Source organism: Nicotiana tabacum, chromosome 18 (assembly GCF_000715075.1).
Source record: "Nicotiana tabacum cultivar K326 chromosome 18, ASM71507v2, whole genome shotgun sequence".
Lineage (NCBI taxonomy): Eukaryota > Viridiplantae > Streptophyta > Magnoliopsida > Solanales > Solanaceae > Nicotiana > Nicotiana tabacum.
Genome location: NC_134097.1, coordinates 23,472,045 through 23,493,323, shown reverse-complemented (window position 1 = coordinate 23,493,323; position 21,279 = coordinate 23,472,045). Strand labels below are relative to the sequence as shown.

Sequence of the window (21,279 nt, the reverse complement as noted above, 5' to 3'; positions counted from 1 at the left end):
CATCTCTCTCTCGTGTGCCGGTACTTTTTGCAGTAAGTGCAGTAAAGATTGTCCCTGTTGACAATCGGTTTGAATGAACTTGCGGGCTTGATGGTGCTCTCCAATTGTGAAACTCCAGATTCCTTTTTATTTGTCCCTTTTGTCATAAGAGTTGATCCTTCATTTATTTGAGTTTCAAGCATAACACTCCTCCGTCCTTCCTCTGTCCGTATAATGGCCATTGTCTTATTCAATGATGGCAGATCTTCTTTCCCTAAAATTTGTACTCGTACAGCATCAAACTCTGCATTTAGCCCTGCAAGAAAATCATAAATCCTTTCTTTTTCAATAAATCTTTTTAAAATTACAGCATCGTCTGTGCAACGCATTTGAATGCATTGATAGTGATCCATCTCTTGCCATAACCCCTGTAAAAGGTTAGAATATTCAGTGACAGATCGAGCTCCCTGTTAACCTGTTTTGTTGCAGATAATTTTGTTTTTATTTCATAGATCCTGGCAGCATCATGAACTTTAGAGTATGTCTCCTTTACTGCATCCCAAATTTCCTTAGCAGTATTCAGAAACATAACAGTATCACTAATTTCTGGAAGCATGGAGTTCCATAACCATGACATCACCATTGAATCATGTTCATCCCATGCATCAAACTTGGGGTCTTCTTTGGATGGTCCTGTACCGAGGAGATGTCCTAATTTCCCTTTACCTTTTAGAAAGGTACGAACAAGCTGAGACCATTTTAGATAATTTTTCTCATTCAACCGATAAGAGGCTTGAATATTTTGTAAATCTCCAGTAGTATTCGCAATAGTACTCTCTTCGGACATGGTTTTCAAATGGTTTCAACTCTTGGGCGGAATAAAGAGGACAAATGTGATGAAAAGATGGATGAATGAAAAAAATATGTCAGTAATAAGCCTAAGGCTCTGATACCATGTGGAAAGAGTAAGAAACTTGAATAATTTCATTCATATTTTTGAATGTCATATACATGGCTTTATATACAAGAAGAGGTTAGAAACAAAATCCCATAAAATCTGGGATTATACAAAATAAAATAAAACAAAGAATCAAAATTTGATATGGAAAGATCTTAGAGAATCAAAACTTGATATGGACAAATCTTAGAGGATCAAATCTTGATATGGAGAATATCTTCTTGGAAATTCTCTATCATTCAACAGTAAGCATTGACAGACTGACTAGGTTTCAGTAAAGGACTAAAAGAATGTGAAAAGCAACAAGTACATAGGAAATTATGCTAACAAATCCCGTCAGTTTCTCATAAGGAAGCTGAAAATGTTTGTTCAGCAAGCATACTATTCTCAAACTTAAGGTTAAAGCAATACATAATGACAGCATTATCGCATGGCATCATTAAAGCTGGAATGACATCATATCTCTACGCAGTAGTAAATTTAGCATGAGATAAACCAATCAATTTAAAATTTAAATAATTTGAGATGAGAAGAGTATTATTGAGGCTAGCAGGCCAATTAAACGAGGAATCATCTTTTGGGTATCCCAAATAGGAAGCAACAATCATCATATTGTCACAAAGGATTTAAAGAATTCAAAATAGATAAACATCGAACCTCGGGTGCAATGTAGTTTGGAGTCCCACAAGTGGTATGAAGGAGGTCAACTCCCTGATTGAAATTTTGATAAAGTTCCCTTTTAGAAGCTTTCATTTTCGAAAAGAAAATAAAGAAAACAATAATATGCTTTGCCAATATAATGCAACTAAAAAATGAGATTCTACTTACTTGTTGAGGGAATGCACTAAGTCCAAAATCGGAAACTTTCAGGTTATCTTGGCAATCAAGAAGAAGATTTTCGGGCTACAGAACAAGGAAAAAACAACAAATGTTAATGGTTAATGCTAAAACTGGATATCCCCACAACAAATTCCCCACATAGCAATTGCCGACCTTCAGATCCCGATGATATACACCCTTACTATGACAGTGAGCAACTGCATCTATGAGTTGCTGGAAGTATCGTCTAGCCTCTTTTTCAGGGAGCCTAACTTGATGAACCTACAAATCCAGCAAAACTATCATGAAAGGCAGAGGCATGATAAAGATGAAAAATCACTTCTTAATAATCAACATTGGAAGAAGGCTGATAAGAAAGAAAAGGTTCAAAGGTCCATGAGCAGTACCAGAGTTAGTGAAAATGGAAACACCTAAAGGAAGACCGACTAGCTACTCTAAGAATCAGCATGTACCCAACAGTATAGATCTATTTGGTACTCCTTGCATCCATCATTGTGTACTAATGTTTAGAACTAGCATGTCTGAGGTATTACATATCAACTATCCGGATTAGATGAAAAAAAAATTCATCCTTGCCACCTTTTCCTGAGCCGAGGGTCTATCGGAAACAGCCTCTCTACCTATCCAGGAAGGGGTAAGGTTTGTGTATACACTACCCTCCCCAAACCCTACCTGTGGGATTATACTGGGTTTGTTGTTGTTGTTGTTGTATCCGGATCTGATGAAAAAAAAGTCAATTGTTGGACTTTGACTAGCTAGACGACATCCTTGAACTCTCTGAAAGATGGAAATAAAGCTAAACTATTGATAACAAATTGATCATTTCCACTCATTAACCCAAGGCAAAAACTAGAGTGGTAAGATGAAGCTAGTATAAACTCTTGAAGATGGACCTTTGCCTTAACTATAGAAAACGTATCACAATCTCAAAAACTTTTAGTTGTTAGAGTAGGGATCCCGGAACCTTTTTATTGAAACAACAGAAGCGCATGTGTGCATGCTAACACAGAAGAAAGATCTATCTATGGGTAGCTTGTCAAATAGCTTTTATGAAGATCATGATAATGGATTCGTGCCTCTATTATTTTCTCTTAGGAAGATGAATCCCGGAATCTTTACTTTGTAACTACAGATTAGGATTCACTCTGTTGATTGATTAACTCCCAAAATCTACATCAATCTAGATTCGAAAATAGCATTTACTCATAGATCATGAAGCATTATCCAACAAAAATGTACCAAGTTATAATATTGTTAAACAGTAAGAATAACTAATACCAAGCCAGGAGTAGATATTCAGTCGATATATATTAAAAATGCTGGAAATATCTTACAATTTTGTCAAAAAGCTCTCCTCCAGTGACAAACTCCATAATGATATATATTTTTGTCCGACTAGCTAAAACCTATAAATGAATATGCAAAAGCAATAAACATCTCAATAGAAAAATTAAGAAAATGAAACTACTAATTTAACATACTACAGACAGATGGGGAAAGGGAGAGATAGAGAAAGAGTTGTACTCATACTAAGCTTCTCGGATTATTTTACCTCGTGAAGCCGAACTATGCAAGGATGTCTGACAATTTTCATTATAGATATCTCTCTTTTGATCTGCAAAACCAGACCAAAGAAGTCAAGAGATTGACCTGAAAAAGAGGCAAAATATGAAGAACGAGGAGAAAAACTCCAAGATCTTAAGTCCTCATAGCCAGATAATCATCTTTAACGAAACATAGATAGTCAAAAAGAAAATGATACAGCAAATGATTTACTTCTTAAGTACCTCAAGTTAGTCAAACATTTAAAGCACAGACTTAGGATCCATCCACTTCCTGGGAGACAGGGTTACTGCCGTTTGACCACTATTATTCAAGATAGATGGATACTACCCACAAACATAAATAAAGCTCAGCAAGTGGAGTTAGTAAGGATGCTAAGCACATTCCCACATCACGGCAATGAAGCTTGTACTACTTCTATAATGTTAAGTGTCAACTTAGTAGTATAGTTGTGGACTAAATCATCACTACTGCTCCACATTATCACACAAGTAGGAGCATATATATATCACATCATCAAGCAGTTAACTCAAGATTGACAAAGTAGATTCATGAATCTAAACTTGGCTTTGAAAAGATTGATTTGTCAATTCTGAAAAAACTTTGCTTTCTCAAATTCTGATCTTTAAAGGCAATAAACTCAAACTTAGACCTAATATAAGGAAAGAAAGTATATTGTAATACCTGCTCAACCATTTTGTTCTTGAGAATGGTGCTTTTCGCCAAGACTTTGATGGCAACATTCTCGCCAGTCTCAGTGTTCTGCGCGAACTTAACTTTGGAAAAAGCACCTTCGCCGATAGTTCTGCCAAGCTCATACTTCCCAAGCTTTCTCTTGACTTTCTTCATCTCTCACTTCTCACCCGACAGACGGAGTCACTTCTGTAACTGAACCAACTATACCACTAGCTTGTGAAGACCTATCAATGTAGTCATAGGCAAAATGAATAAATAAACAATTAAAAAAATTGTAGAACATTTTACTGTATTTAAATTAAATTATCTAGAGAGTCTTCAAAACAGGCTCGAACTCACACATAAGGACTACCTTATCAGCTTTTATGCGTACATATAAAATGGAAGAATATGAAATTGTAGCTTACGACACAATCGCTGACAAAAAAAGCTGCAGTTTCGCACCCAAGGGTGTGGCTTAGTGATCAATGAAGAGAGAGAAGAATCACGAGGTCTCATGTTCAAATCCAAGCGCAAACAAAAAATACTAGGTGATTTCTTCTCATCCTAAGTCTTAATGGGCAACGGTATCCATACCTATGGTGGTGGGAGGAGCAGATATCTGGTGGAATAGTCGTGGTCCGCGCAAGAAAAAAAATGTAGTTCCAACCGCAAAAAAAAAAAAAAATTAAAATTAACTGAACCAGCTGCTGCATTAGCTCATTAAAAACCATAAACATGATACCAAAAAAAAAGGGATTAAAATTAAACAGCTTTGAGTTAGCGCAGATAATTTGAGTTGCTTAAGGGGCATAGTAGTACAGAGTTTCGAACAACATATATGATATTGTAACTTTACTCTTTTCATCTAAATCGAAATATCGTAAGAGAAGCACTTTTACGCCCAAAAAGTCCCATTTCTTTCCGGGCCAACACCGGCGATTTTCGATAAGTCTTTTCCAGGGGAGCGGAAAAAGAAAAGAAAATGAATCAAAGCAATGAACCCCCTGTCGATCTGGGAGCAGCCTTGTCTTTTCCTTTGTACTATATGTAGTTGATAAAGAATAAGCTCTGGAAGCGGATAGGCAGATGGTAGGGAAGGCTAGCACACATCATTTCTCTAAGAACAAGTGAGTTTCACGACGAGTCCAGCTCGTAGTGACCAGCTAAAATCAACAGGCTTGATTTGGAACCCTTGTCGCAGCCCTCGAGAAGCTGGAAAGTACCCATGTGGCACACCATCAAGTATCACCAAGAAAGGGAATGTGTTGTAGAGGATGCTTACACATGGGATCTATGGATAATTCGACTAAGCGTTACGGCAATTATGTGATGGTCAGTCATTGAGGTTCAGATTTTAGCTGCCTGACATAGAAGGATCTGTGGATATGGGGGTTTTGGAGATGCTGGCAGGTGTTACTTCAGAGTTGTGTTTGAGAAGGCATGTTCATTAGGATGAGGAATCTTGAACTTTTGGAGTTTAGAGATTGGATTTCTAGAGGTGACACTATCACTTTGGTAATGGTCAATAGTCAGAAAGTTGGTTGTAGGCATCTTCGGTGGGCGACTCGAGAAGATTTGTGCTTATTCAAGCTTGTGGATTATAGTATTTGGTATGTTGTGATCTGCTTAGGTGTAGTAATATATCCTTCTCGGGGATCTTGATTTGAGCAGTATGGTTTAAGAGGTTGTTGGCATTATTTTTGTGTATCGGGATAATGGACAAGTTAACTAAAGACTATAGAGATTTAAGGATTCGTATATTCAATGCATTAGGTTACCCGGGGTTTTAGCTTATCTAGCTGATCACAAGTGGTGTAGTTGGTGACTGGGTTGAAACGGATTTGCATATATATGTCCGCAGTTGTGTGTTTATAAGTGAGAGTTAGAATAGGTCTTTGTTGGCTTGTGGAAGGCTTATTACTACTTCAGAAGAATGTGGAATCAGTTTAGGTGTCTACTGGTAGAACCGTAAATGATGTGTATTCTACGGCGGGTCAGATTTGCTTATACAAAACAAGGCATCATACGGGTGTGTCACCTGGAAGAGTTATAGTTATATGGGATACTTTCTACCATCGGGTTTGTAGAGTAGCAGCTGACTATGTGATTGTGGCGGTTATGGCAGGTATTTCTATTTGAGTTTTGTTGAGTTTGCTTAATGTTACATGATGGACAGATGGAATGAGTTGTGTAGCTACTCATAAATTGTTACAAAAAAGCTGCAGTTGCCTAGTGATCAATGAAGAGACAGAAGAACCACGATGTATCAGGTTCAAATCCAACTGGAAACGAAAAATACTATGTAATTTCTTCCCAGCTTTGGTGGATAGGGTTATCCGGTACCTGTGGTGGTGGGAGGAGAAGATATCCGGTGGAATAGTCCAAATCCGCGCAAGCTAGTCCGACACCACCGTCTGTAAAAAAAAACTGTAATTTCAACAGCAAAATACAAAAAAAAAAAGAAAAATTAATTGATCAACAATATTAACTGAACCAACTGGTACATTAGCTCATTATAAACCATAAATAAACAAAAATAGGATTAAAATTAAACAACAACCTAGAAAATGTCGCAGTTCCAACTTCTACTGAGAAAAAGGTTAAAGAAATTAAACTGATCGTAAGCTTCTTCAGTGTTTACTGAACTGTTGATGATCTAAAAAATCGTACACAGACATTATATTGAACTGATATCTGGACTGAATGGTGAAAGAGTAAACATAATAATGAATTTAGCAGTAAATGAGAGAAGAGTTTTACGGCGGGAGAATAGCCAGAAAAGGAGAACAGGCGACGGAGCAGTCGCCGGGAAAGCGAGAAATCCGAACTCTGAGCTTTTTGGAGAAGTTTGAACTGGCGAATCTCGTCAACTAGAAATGAATCAAAAAGTGGTTAATTTTAACAGGTCAAATAATATTTTGCTTCTTGTTCGTTTTCCCTACTTTGTATGAAGATATACCAGTAAATTGAAAAGTGGATTTCTTCGTTTAAAAAGAACAGAAGAACGGAAAAGAAAGAAGGGAGAAAATGATATTTTTAAAGGTGACACCTTAATAACTATGTTACTCAATATAACCACGTGTGTTTCACGTCATTCAGTATAAAATATATAAAATAAATAAATTATTGTATACATTGAAACAATATCTTCTTAACATACAAAGATGATGAATATAGTTGAATTAGTTATATAATATAATATCTTGTGAAATAAGAAATAAATATGTCATGCTGTTGTATCTCGTCTAACATCTCTTTGGAATACAAGTAATACAAATTTCGACTATCAATTAGACCAATGATAGTATTATATTACGTCACAATTTGTCAAAATTTTTATTTCATCAAAATATTATAAACGTTAACTACTGGATATAAATATTTAACCTTATTGTTTATTCAGTAGATGTGTCACTACATTCCCAAATATATCTACTAAATAATGTAATTTTTCATAAAATTTCAGTCACCTAATTAGGCCAGTCTTCAGGAAGTTGTTCTTTAAACAAATTTTCTTAGATCTTCATCCAATAATATTAATTAAATAGTTACTATTTTTCTTAAAAATATTAAAAGCTTGAAAAATTGAATAATAACTTAAATTTTTTAAAAGGAGATATAGTGCATTCCTAAAATCACCCTAAAAGGAAATAATAATATTTTTTTATTAATTATCAAATAATGAATACAAAAAATAATGAAGCTTTAAAATAAATGGTAACTTTTTCACAATTAATTTATCTTCAAGATTCTAACACAAATATTTATGTAGAAAATTGAAGGTAAGCTACTTTTTATAACAAAAGATATTACAAATTTAAAATACTTGCTAAATATAAAAAATTACGTGGTATATAGTAGAGAATTATATATTTAAATAATTGATTTTTCTAATGTAGAGGAAGGTTTAGTAAACAATATTTATTACGACTATAGATTATAAGTAAGTATAATTAGTTTTTCATTTCCATGAAGAATAATAAATAAAACCTAATTTAATTTGTCAACATTCTAAAATAAATATTTTATGTAGAAAATAAATTATTTTTATATAATAAAGAGATTTAAAGATTTAAAATATGTTCTGATTTTTTTCTCGGGTTGAGTCTTTTTTCTCCCTTGAAATCTATATGTCTATTTCTTACATGGTGGTAATATTTATTTTTTGTAATCAAGATACATAGTGTTCGTTCATATAGACTTAGAATCTTTCTAACTTTGTATCAAAATTCAAAGACAGCAAAAGTAATTATCTTGTCTAAAAGATATGGCGTTGGTAAATAGAATATGGTTATATAGTTTATTTTAAATTCTTCAAAAAATTAGTTAATTTAAAGGTCCTAAATCTTAGGGAGATAATTAAATAACTTTTTTGTCTAGGGTGAACTCTAATTTTAAAAAGGTAAAAAAGACGAACACATTTCGCCAAGGGCCTTTGTGCTTTAATATAGTATAAGTTTTTAAGTGTAAGATTTACATAAAATAAACTCTTAATATTTTTAAAGGTTTTGGACTTTTTACATAATTTAAATAAGAAAAAAATTAATAAGTAAAATTTTAATTAATTTTAAACTCCTAAACATAGATTTGTATAAAGTAAACTCTAAACAGTTTTAAAGTTGTAAATGGTAGAACTTTCTGCATAATTCAAATAAGAAAGATTTTAATGCATAAAATTTTAATTCATTTAACTGTTAAATATTAAGAAATAATTAATTGTCTATTCAATAAATAATTTCTTATACTACTTGATACATACTCCAAGGACTACAGTTTTTGTTTATTTATAATTAAGACAAAAAAAACCCGTTAGTTTTAAGTTTCAATAATCTATTCTAGGAAAATATTAATTCATTGGTAGTAGTATTTTACTGATATTTTAGAATTAAGAAAATATATAATAGGTAATATATCTCTTGTTAATGAAAGGAAATGTTGGTGTTTTTGTTTTTAAGTGATTAATATAAGGTAAAAATTAAATTAATTTTAAAGTCCCAAATTTTAGGATTTTCTACCCAATTTAAATAAGGAATGATTTAATACTTAAAATATAGTAATTAATTTTCAAGTCCTAAATATTAGGAAAATGAGTTAAATGACTATTTTGTCTAGTGCAAAATTAATTCTTAAATGGTAAAAAAGGCTAACGACATTTCGCTAAGGGCCTTCGTGCTTTTAATATAGTATAGATGAATTATGAAACAACTTTTAAAAAGATTACTAAAACTTGTTGCATTAAATATGTTATGTCATTTGTGTGTCTATAACAACAACAACGAAGACCCTCGGCTCAACAACAACAACAACAACCCAGTGTAATCCCACAAGTGGGGTCTGGGGAGGGTAATATGTACGCAGACCTTACCTCTACCCCAAGGGGCAGAGAGGCTGTTTCCAGGAGACCCTCGGCTCGAAGAGGCAACAAGAGACACTATATTAGTACTATCAATATACTCATAATAAAACAACATAAAATACCATAAAAACCATAACATAACATAAATACCATAAAAACAAAGTAACAGCAATATAAGAGATATAGGAAATACGAGAAAGATGTAAGGTATTAATACACAGAAGATAAAGCACATCATCAGTAGTTGATCAATAGCATTCTAAGACTAATTTCTAACTGGCTAGTCTCACTCTAGTGCGCTGTAAAAAAAGACATCACAATTTCCCCTAACCTACAATCTTAATGCTCGATCTCCACAATTCCCTGTTTAGGGCCATGTCCTCAGTAACCCTAAGTCGCACCATATCCTGCCTGATCACCTCTCCCCAATATTTCTTAGGTCTCCCCCTACCTCTCCTCGTACCCACCACCGCAAGTCGTTCACACCTTCTCACCGGTGCATCAGTGTTCCTCCTTTGAATGTGCCCGAATCATCTGAGTCTTGCTTCCCGCATCTTGTCCTCCATGGGGGCCACCCCCACCTTCTCTCGAATATCTTCATTTCTAATCTTATCCTTCCTTGTATGCCCGCACATCCACCTCAACATCCTCATCTCTGCAACTTTCATTCTCTGGATGTGTGAGATCTTCACCGGCCAACACTCGGTCCCATACAACATAGCAGGCCTAACCACTGCCCTATAAAATTTACCTTTCAGTAACAGTGGCACTTTCTTGTCACACAGGACTCCCGTCGCTAACCTCCATTTCATCCACCCAACCCCTATACGGTGTGTGACATCCTCGTCGATCTCCCCGGACCCCTGAATAAACGACCCCAGGTACTTGAAACTACCCCTCTTAGGGATGACTTGAGAATCAAGCCTCACTTCCACTCCCGCTTCCGTCGGCTCTGCCCCAAATTTGCACTCAAGGTATTCCGTCTTCGTCCTGCTCAACCTGAAACCTTTGGACTCAAGGGTATGTCTCCAAACCTCTAACCTCTCGCTGACGCCGCGTCGTGTCTCGTCGATTAGGACTATGTCATCAGCAAATAGCATGCACCATGGCACCTCCCCCTGAATATGATGCGTTATAGCATCCATCACCAGGGCAAATAGGAAAGGGCTGAATGCAGACCCTTGGTGCAACCCCGTAATAACCGGAAAATAATCTGAATCGCCTCCTGCTGTCCTAACCCGAGTCTTAGCTCCATCATACATGTCCTTAATCGCCCTAATGTAGGCAACCGGGACCCCTTTAGCCTCTAAGCATCTCCATAAGACCTCCCTAGGAACCCTGTCGTACGCTTTCTCTAGATCGATAAACACCATGTGGAGATCCTTCTTCTTATCCCTGTATTGTTCCACCATCCTCCTAATAAGGTGGATAGCTTCTGTGGTAGATCGCCCCGGCATGAACCCGAACTGGTTGTCTGAAATAGACACCGTCCTTCGCACTCTCATTTCTACCACTCTCTCCCAGACTTTCATGGTATGACTTAGTAATTTAATACCCCTATAGTTGTTACAGATCTGGATATCGCCTTTGTTCTTATACAACGGGACCATTGTACTCCACCTCCACTCTTCGGGCATCCTATTAGTCTTGGATATAACATTAAGCAACTTAGTAAGCCATTCCAAGCCTGCTCTACCCACACACCTCCAAAGCTCAACCGGAATTTCATCTGGTATGGTAGCTCTGCCCCTACTCATCTTACGCATTGCCTCCATGACCTCATCGACCTTAATGTCCCGACAATCACTTAGTACATGGGGGCTTTCGGCGTTCCTCAATTCATCTAGTACAATATCATGATCCTCTTCCTCACTTAGAAGTTTATGAAAGTAGGTCTGCCATCTCCTCTTTATCTGGTCATCCCCCAACAAAACTTTGCCGTCCTCATCTTTTATGCACCTCACTTGGTCCAAATCCCGAGCCGTCCTCTCTCTCACCTTAGCGAGTCGGAGTAACTTCTTCTCCCCGCCTTTGTTCCCTAGTTCCTCATACAAACGAGCAAAAGCTGCCGTCTTTGCCTCTGTCACTGCCATCTTTGCCTCCTTCCTAGCTACCTTATATCTTGCAATGTTTGCTCTCTTCTCCTCCTCTCCAGTGCTCCCCACTAACCGCAGGTAAGCCACCTTCTTCGCTTCCACTTTACCTTGTACAACTGCATTCCACCACCAGTCTCCTTTGTGGCCACCGGTGCGGCCTGAAGATACCCCTAACACCTCTCTCGCCGCCTTCCTTATATAGTCCGCCGTCGTCGACCACATAGTGTTTGCGTCCCCACTACTTCTCCAAGCTCCCATTGCCGACAACCTTCCTTCCAACTCCTGGGTTTTAACCTTAGTCAAGGCGCCCCATCTAATCCTCGGGCGGGCTCGTACTGACCTCTGTTTCCTTCTTATCATGATACTAACGTCCATCACCAAGAGCCTATGTTGCGTTGCAAGGGTCTCACCTGGGATAATTTTGCAATCCTCACACAACTTTCTGTCGCATCTCCTGAGGAGGAGATAGTCAATTTGAGTCTTCGCCACCGAACTTTGGTAAGTAACCAAATGCTCCTCTCGCTTCGGAAAACTCGAGTTTGCAATCACTAGATCGAATGCCTTGGCAAAATCCAGCAGAGAGATGCCCCCTCCATTCTGTTCCCCGAAACCAAAGCCGCTATGCACCTCAGTATAACCACTTGCAGACGACCCAATATGGCCATTAAAATCCCCTCCTATGAATAACCTCTCGGAAGGTGGAATACTACGAACAATGTCATCCAACCCTTCCCAAAAATGCCTTTTAATCTCCTCATCACAACCTACTTGCGGTGCGTACGCGCTAACGACGTTTAAAGTACACTCATCCATCACCAATTTAATAGTCATTAGTCTATCATTCACACGCCTGACCTCTACTACCGACTCCCTAAGATGGCTATCTACTAGGATACCCACTCCATTCTTACCCCTCACGACTCCAGAGTACCACAACTTATACCCATCCGCGTTTCTCGCCCTCGATCCGACCCACCTAGTCTCCTGGACACACGCTATATTAATCTTCCTCTTCTGAAGGATCTTCGCCAACTCTATAGACTTACTCGTTAGCGATCCTATGTTCCATGACCCGATTCTCAATCTATAGGCTCCCTTGCCCCCTCTACCTCCCCTGCCTCCCGACCCACCCCCTGACCCCGGGACCACACTCTGCCCCACCTGAGGACATACCCTTAATCTATCATCCCAGACTGTCGCCACTACACCTACGACAGATATACCAAAGACTCGCTAGTGCACAACGGACAACGAATCAAACTATAAGGAAACACGTGACTACCTGTACACCTATTGAATGATTTAACTATTGTGAACAAAAGTAACATCAATTTAGCTAACACCAAAAGGAAAACAGTAGAACGGGAGGTACCAATTCTCGAGAACCAAACCTGTGATGATTTGCAGCCCTCGATATACTTGCAAGCTCTCGCACCGCTTCCCACCGCCCTTTGCTGACGCTCGTCCAGGTTGCTCTCCTTTGCTAGTGCTCGTGCGCCCAACTTCTCTCCAACCACTTTGAGAAATTCCCTAAAACACAGAAAATACCACGACCCAAAGACCAAAAAGGGCTATCACCGCTACCACTGGTCTAGCACCGAAAGTAACTAGCAGCCGAAATTAACTGAAGAAAAATCATACAAAGTACATAAACAAAAAAGAGCTTCAAATGAAAAACAAAATGGCGTTTTCCGGTAGAAAACAGAGAAAATCTCTTTCCACGGCTTTCTTCTGTCGAAGAATTTGCGGTTGCTTTTCGGCGATTGGATAAAATTCAGTCGATCCGAAATAAGCTGATGGTTTACAGCTCAGCATCAGCTTAGAGAGACGTCCAGAGTGCAAAAGAAGCTGAATTTTGTGTTATTTGGTAGATCCGATCGAGATCGTCGCAGTCGAAAGACTAGCACAGTAGCGATTTATTAATTTTTTTTATCGAAAACCACAAGCGTATTAACATAAATATGATGAATTAAATACTGACAGTATTTGTGTGTCTATAAAACTTTTGAAATTTATAGTAATATATCATAATATTTGTATGGATATAAAAACTTTTTATATAAAGTGAAAAAAGTATTTCCTCTTTTTAAATTTATATGAAATTATTTAACTAGATACGAAGTTTAAGAAACACTATTAAAGATTTTAGTGTTATAGCATTTTTGTGTCTATATAACTTTTAAAACCTATGGTAATATGCCATAAAATTTGTATGGCTATAAAATTTCTTATTATGAATAAAATAGGAAATTTAAGTTAAAATTATTTCTTAAATTTAGAAAAGGTCACAAACTAAAAAGGAAATGGATTATTCAGCACTTTAAGGCCGATGCTGCTACATGCTTTAAAAAATTTCAACTTGATTTTCTCATTTTGCCTGACGACTTTGCTACTTCGTGTGGTTCCGGCTATGCCTCGGGTTAACTTAGGCACTCGTTTAAGCACTAATGAAGGTTCAAAAGATGGGAAACTTCACATTTTTCCCATTTAAGAATATTCAACATCGATGTCAATGTCACAAGGGGTTTACTGATATGCTCAATTTAATCCTAGAATTCTTTTCATTCATCGAAGTGTCTGCGTAACTCTAATGACCCAGCCGGTCATTTTGAGAGTTATAGCTCTGATCCCTTATTTACTGTTTCCTCCGCATCTTTTTCTGCTTATGTAACTTGCCAGAAGGTTTCGTTTTGGTTTTTGGAGTGTTTGGGACACTTAGTCCCTAAACGGAAGTTTAAGCCTTAGGATTTTGACCGCAGTCGGAATTGTGTAAAGATGACTCCGGAATGGAGTTTCGTCGATTCCATTAGCTCCGTTGGGTGATTTTGGACTTAGGGGCATGTCTAGATTGTGTTTTGGAGATCCGTAGCTGATTTAGGCTTGAAATGGTGAAAGTCGATTTTTTGGAGATTTTGACCGGTAGTGAACTTTTTGATATTGGGGTCGGAATCTGATTCTGAAAGTTGGAGTAGGTCCATAATTTTGAATATGACTTGTGTGAAAAATTTGAGGTCATTCGGACGTGGTTTGATAGGTTTCGGCATCGGCTATGGAAATTTGAAGTTTCAAGTTCTTTAAGTTTGAATTGGAGGGTGATTCGTGATTTTAGCATTATTTGATGCGATTTGAGGGCTCGACTAAGTTCGTATGGTATTTTAGGACTTATTGATATGTTTGGTTGAGGTCTCGCGGGTAGTCAACGGACCTTTTGGACTTAAGAAAAGTTAGCAGATTTTCTAGTGTTTTATTGCAGACTTTTTCTTCATCGTGTTTGCGTGAGAGGTCTCGCGATCGCGTAGGGCATCTGAGAGATCAACTAAAGTTGTTCTTCACGTTCGCGAAGATGGGGACGCGATCGCGTAAGGTTATCAGGCTGTGCATGGCGAACGTGTGGGCTAGGCCGCGTTCGCAAAGAGGAAGTGAGGCAGCAGTGGAGTTCAAGTGTTACTCTTCGCGGTCGCGTGAGGACAGACGCAATCGTATAGGTGTGAGCAGCCAGTGCATCGCATTCACGTGGTGTTTTCCGCGTTCGCGTAGAGTTAAATCCTGGGGCAGAAAAATTGTTCTTCACGATCGCGAGGCTATTTTCGCGATCGTGATTAAGAAATCACTCGGCGGTATTAAACATTTCAAAAACGAGGGTTTGGCCATTTTTATCAAAACTTGAGTTTGGGAGCTCGAATTTTGACGAGATTTTGAGGGATTTTTAGCGACATCGATTGGGTAATGATTCTACACTTGATTTTGGTTATATCCCACTAATCTATCATTAATTTTATCATTTAATTTTGAATTTGAGTAAAAAATTGGAAAAAATGGGAAGAAGTTCTTCAACTAAGATTTTGGGTTTTCATTGGGATTTTGATATCGTATTTGATAATTTTGGTACGAGTGAACTCGTGAGTGAATGTATGTTCATATTTTGTGACTTTTACCCGATTTCGAGACGTGGGGAGACTTTTTAGGGCGATTTTCCAATTTCTTGCTTTAACTTTGATTTCATTAGCTAGATTAGTTTCTTGTAGTTATATTTATGATATGTAATTGGTTTGGCTAGATTTGGGCCATTCGGAGTCGGATATTCGTGGAAAAAGGCATTATTATCGAGTGATTGAGCTTGGGTCGAGGTAAATGGCTTGCCTAACCTTGTGTGGAAAAACTCCCCTTAGGATTTGGTACTGTTTTGATATGTGAGCGTCGTGTACGTGAGGTGACGAGTACGTACATGGGCTAATTATTGTAAAAACCCAATTTCTGCTAAGTAATAACATGTTTTTCTTCTTATTTGAGTTATACCAGCATGTGTTGTATCCTGTTTCGCCTAGAATAGCATGTCTACATGTCTTAATTGTTTAACTGAACTCTGTGCAGCATGCTTAGTGAATTTTCTGCTTTCCCTTGACTTGTACTTAGTCTAAATTGTATGATTGGACAATTCCACTAGATTAAGCTCTAATAACGTAGTCTTTTTTCCTCTAACTTAAATTTCAAGCATTAATTGTGAGATATGAGTTTACAATAATGGTGATTTCTTTCGATGGTAGAAGCATGCCAAGGAGAAGATAGTAAGTACTTTAAATAAAAGGAATTTGGGAATTGGGAGTTTCCGTCAGTTAGGGACAAATTTTAAAACTTTATTAATAGTAGGGATAATTTAATAATATAACAAAGATTAAATACGGACAATAACTAAAAGTAGAGTAAATTTGCCCTTCCCATATTTTCTAACAATTCTAAGAAAACAAAAACATAGGCTTTAAATTAAGGATAAATTAATTCAATAGCTATAAGGTGTTGTACTTTAATAAAAATATATACAAGTTATATGCATTGACAGTGTTAAATTTTTTTTATGCCATCAGTTGAATTTGATCAATTGTAATCAGTTATTAGTACTTTGCTTTTTAAATTTATCATATCAAACTTGCTATATAGAGTTACCTGTTGTTGTAGGTCAATTTAATATGTCAGTATAAAAAGTTTATACATCGTTAATACACAAAAGTTAAACTCTAAAATGTAGATAATATGGGTGAAATGATAAAAAGTAAAAGTTTGCGTGGCCCCATGCCTACATGGTCTTTAAAGATGTTCCTGATTCTGACTTTGTTGTTAAAATAGCCCTCGTGTGTTTATTAGGTGAGCCAATAATATATACGCCTTCCGAATATAAGCTTAATCTTTTGCGACTTTCATATAAGTACGTTGATAATGTGATAGCTAAGTTATGCCTATACGGTAGGATTCGCAATCAATTTAAATATATTGGTAGAACACGTATACTTTAAAGTCTACTGTGATGTCATAGTTTATGTAAAATTGAATAAACAAGTAGCTTGAGCTAAGCTCTGGCAATTTGGTAAAATTCTCTACCAAATAAACTATGGTGATATGATCATATGGTTAAAAATCCTATCCTTTTATCATAGCGGTAAATAAGTAAAAAATTATGATAACCTGGTATAGTAAATGGAATAATTTTAAAGAGGTGTCATTAGTGAAAATTAAAAATTATAATAATCTGGTAGAGTTTGTAAAATAAATCGATAGAGTAAAAGAAATTAAGAGTAAATGGAATAAGTTTAATGAGGTACCAGTAGTGAAAACTAGAAATCATGAATATCTGGTATCCAACACGATAACTAGGTTAATAAAACATGAAATTCTATTATATTACCATAACTTGCCTTCTATCTGTATGGGGTAAAATTGGTTGGTTACAAGTGACTAAATAGCGAGGTGACACGTGGAACCGAGAACAAACAGAAGTTGAGCCGGTAAATAATTGACATCAATTACGAAGTACATAACCGATACAGGGTGAATCCCGATGGAAGGAAGCATAACTGATGGCGAAGATTCAAAGGCTTGACATCAGGTAGCATTAAATAAGCAGTCGTTACAGAGAATATTTGCGTTCAAAGCCAGTAATTATGCACCCATTAATGATACTTTTATTCTCATTCAAGAAGAGTTTGGTTTAAGGATCTTTTCTCCCTAGGAATATCAATAAATATCAGATTGGAAACTCTTGTAAGGCACAACATATTTTGCATACAAAAGCTACAATATACTGTTTCAAGCTCAATCAAAAGCGCTTTTATCATTGTTCTATCATTGTTACTGTTCTTGCTCTAGGAAAGGCCGAACTCAGAATCAGACTTGCTATCTTCCTTTTGATTTTAATCGCTAATCTTATTTTTGTTCTATTTCTTTATCATTTTTGGATCAAATCAATTTGCTTGTCTATAAACCGCGTTACAAATTCAATGGTATAATTTTATGGGTAAATTGTTTGGCGTCCACCTTGGGGCATAAACACAGTTGCGTAATTGCTTTGATCCATTCATTTATTACTAACAATTTTATTTTTTTCTTAGTAAAAACCAGAGATGGCAGCCAATAATATCAACAACACACAACGTTGAAGCACGCGCTGAATGGGAAGAATTGTCCCGTGATGAATCAATCAGAGAGATGCACAACGAAGGGGACGAGACAACCCCGATTTGTGAAGATCAATATCCTCGGCACGTGTGAGACCCAACTCCTGATGATTTGGAGGAGGAACACGTCGTAGAGACGGTCAAACTCTTGACGGAACAACAGAGAGCAATCATGGATTACCTCTCAAAGCAGGACTAGATGATGACGGAATTAAAACAAGCATTGTTTTCTCCTTCCAACAACAGGATATACTCGATTCCTCCTAGTTTAGAGAGTCGATAACAACACCCCAAGGGGCAAAGTCGTTTTGATGAAGTCGAAGGTACCAGTAATGGATTTGGGAATAATAACGGGAGTGATCCTTTCAAAATCGAGCTCATAAGACTCATGAGAGAAATGAACGAACGACTGGATTAGAATGCAAAGGAGTTTCACACTCGGATGGATCATATTCTAGGTGCGCCATCAATGTTACAGGGTTCAGATTTTAAAAAGCACATGCAGTTGCCGTTTAAGCCAAGTGCATCACCAGAGTTAATTCTAAAGAGATTTAAAATGCCAGACATACCGAAGTACGATAGGACTTTGGATTTAGAGGATCACATCACAACCTACACCACGACGGTGAAAGGAAATGATTTGGAACAACATGATATCGAGTCGGTTCTGTTGAAAAAGTTTTGAGAAACCCTCATAAAAGGGGTCCTGACTTGGTACTCTCTCTTTTCCAAGCATTCAATTGATTCTTTTGGAATGCTTATAGATTTGTTTATGAAAGCCCATGGTGGAGCAAGAATGGTTCAGGCCAGAAAGGCAAAAATATTTAGAATTTCGCAGGGAAAATCCAAGCTGCTGTGATAATTTGTTATCCGGTTCTAGAAGGAAAAGATATTGATACCAACAGTTCTAGATGAGTGGTCAGCGAAGCCATTCACGAAGGGTCTAAACCCACTGAGTTCTGTTGCCTCCTAAAAACTAAAGGAGAGTTTGCTCGAGTTTCAGCCAACCACATGAGCGGATATCCATAACTGCTACGAATCAAAGATAAGGATAGATGATGATCAACTTGGCTCTTCAATGCTAACCAAGGGATATGGCCGTGGTAAAAATCAGGATAAGTTTAAAAATAATTCTGATATACACTGGAGGTCCCCAAGATGCCATTTTCTACCATATGAGAGGACTGATGGGCACATCAGTAAAGGATTTCAGTCATGAGATAGGTTTGCTCCCAATAGAAGGGCGGATCGTGGCTGAAATAACAGGCCATCACAAGAAAGAGAGATGCCGGGGGACAGAGAGTCCGCATATCCCAGATTATCACATTACAACTTTAACATCAGCCTGGTAGAATTGGTATCGGTAATGAGAAATATCAAAGAAGCTCAATTTTCAAAGTCTATCTGATCATATCCTGGCCAGAAGGATCCCAGTTTATGTTGTGAATACCATGGGACGCACGACCATAGAACTAGGGACTGCTAACTTCTTTTACAGGAGGTGGCAACATTGTTAAAGAATGGTCATCTTAGAGGGTTTTTAAGTGACCGCAGCAAGAGCAATTATGGTCGGGATCAGGATAATGCAGAGACCTCAAAGATAGTAGCGGTGTCACCTTGGATGATAATTAACATGATCTTCGGAGGGAGCAAGGTCAGTGGGGTAACTTTTTCAGTAGCAACGTAAACGAAAATATCGATGAATCACGGAAAGAGAGTCTGGGAAGTCTCAGAGGACGACATCACCTTCACGGAGGAGGACGTTGAAAGACTTCTTCTGCCACACAATGGCTCTTTGGCAATCTCTTTTACTATTTTAGATTTGAAAATTAAGCCAACACCATCCAATATAGAGTTCCGGAGCAAGCGAAATTGACCGAGAATATTGTTCCGGCGATAAAGCTTCTAGTTGGCTTCAACTTGATAAGCGTGACAACCCGATGAGAGATTTTGCTACCCATGCACTGAAGGTGTAACCAAAACCATCGTGTTTGAAGTTGTAAATGGTGACATGGGCTATAACGTGATCCTCGAAAGACCATGGATACACGAGATGAAGGTCATGGCCTTGACATATCACCAATTGCTAAAATTTCCAACTCTAGAAGGTATCAGGCAAATAAGATGCGACCAAGTCGACCGCGGTGGATCTTGAGCAAGTGGCTTTGTTCGAAGAGTTTTTGGAAATAAAGTTTTATTTGGGAATATGGTTAAATCCCGAGCTCAGGTTAGAGTTTATGAATTTTCTTAAAGTTAACGTTGTTCGTTTTACATGGTCACACTCGGATATGATAGGTATTCCGTTAGAGGTAGCGATCCACAAGCTCAGCTAGGATCTAAACTTTCCACCGGTTAGGCAAAAGAAATACCTGATAGCAGAGGTCAGGAATGAGTTTGTTAAAGAAGAGGTAACTCAACTAATCAATATCAGTTCGATCAGGGAGGTAAAGGATCTTGAATGGTAAGCCAACGTAGTTGTGTTACCTAAAAAAATAACAAATTTAGGATGTGTGTAGACTATAAAGATTTAAACAAGGTGTGCCCTAAAGACCCATTCTCGTTGCCGAACATTAATCAAATGATCGATGCACGGCTATGCATGAGCTAATGAGTTTTCTTGATGCTTATTCTGGGTACAATCATATTAGAATGAACCCCAAAGATCAAGAAAAAACTTTTTTTTATCACAAACTTCGGCACATATAATTATAATGTAATGCCTTTTGGGCTTAAGAATACTGGAGCCACTTATCAAAGGCTCGTTAATAAGATGTTTGAAAAGTAGATAAGAAAATGATGAAAATATATATTTATAACATGTTAGGTAATTCTTTAATGAAGGGGATCATTTGAAACATCTCCAAGAAACTTTCGACAATCTAAAGAAGTATAATATGAAAGTTAACCCCGAGAAATGTGCCTTTGGGGTCGACTATGGAAAGTTCTTGGGGTTTCTTGTCTCCATTTTATATGCTTATTTAACGGTTTATAATTTATAACTAAGCGAGGAATACCTCGTTCCTTTTCTGCCGCATTATTAACATAAAAGGCAGAACATGACCAAGGAGATTTTGAGGGTTTTATCAAACCCTTTTGTAATAAACTATCAATCTCGTTTTTGCAGAATTCAACTAGTTCAGCTTTCATCTGACAAGGTCGAGATTTAGTAGGAATATCATCCTCAGAGAAATTTTCTTCGTATGGAAGAGTTACAATATGCTTTTTCCGGTTCCAAAAGGCACTAGGGTGATCGGCGCAAACATCAAGGGCCATTGTTTCAGCAATCAATTTAATTTTTTGCTGAACTTTAGCAGATTGTAAAGTATCGAATATATTCATGCTAAGAATTTCTAATTGTAATGA

The 21,279-nt window shown here is 37.3% G+C and overlaps 1 protein-coding gene across 6 annotated transcripts in view; it reads right to left on the bottom strand.

Annotated features, from left to right (window-relative positions):
* Positions 1–13,465, bottom strand: part of LOC107830297 (CBL-interacting serine/threonine-protein kinase 24) — a 35,192-nt gene extending 21,727 nt beyond the window's left edge. The window contains exons 1-9 of one of the 6 annotated variants that reach the window (XM_075236678.1): positions 12,862–13,413; positions 6,362–6,432; positions 4,025–4,260; positions 3,565–3,666; positions 3,330–3,392; positions 3,112–3,183; positions 1,931–2,038; positions 1,766–1,840; positions 1,595–1,648 (exon numbers count right to left, since the gene is read on the bottom strand). In XM_075236678.1, coding sequence (XP_075092779.1) covers positions 1,595–1,648; positions 1,766–1,840; positions 1,931–2,038; positions 3,112–3,183; positions 3,330–3,371 — 351 coding nt within the window. In that variant the 5' untranslated portion in view covers positions 3,372–3,392; positions 3,565–3,666; positions 4,025–4,260; positions 6,362–6,432; positions 12,862–13,413. Of the gene's footprint in view, positions 1–1,594; positions 1,649–1,765; positions 1,841–1,930; positions 2,039–3,111; positions 3,184–3,329; positions 3,393–3,564; positions 3,667–4,024; positions 4,261–6,361; positions 6,446–6,578; positions 6,675–6,778; positions 7,095–12,861 lie in introns of those variants that run through there. The other 5 variants (XM_075236677.1, XM_075236675.1, XM_075236674.1 and 2 more) reach the window with 5 other exon arrangements.
* Positions 13,466–21,279: the final 7,814 nt, after the last annotated feature.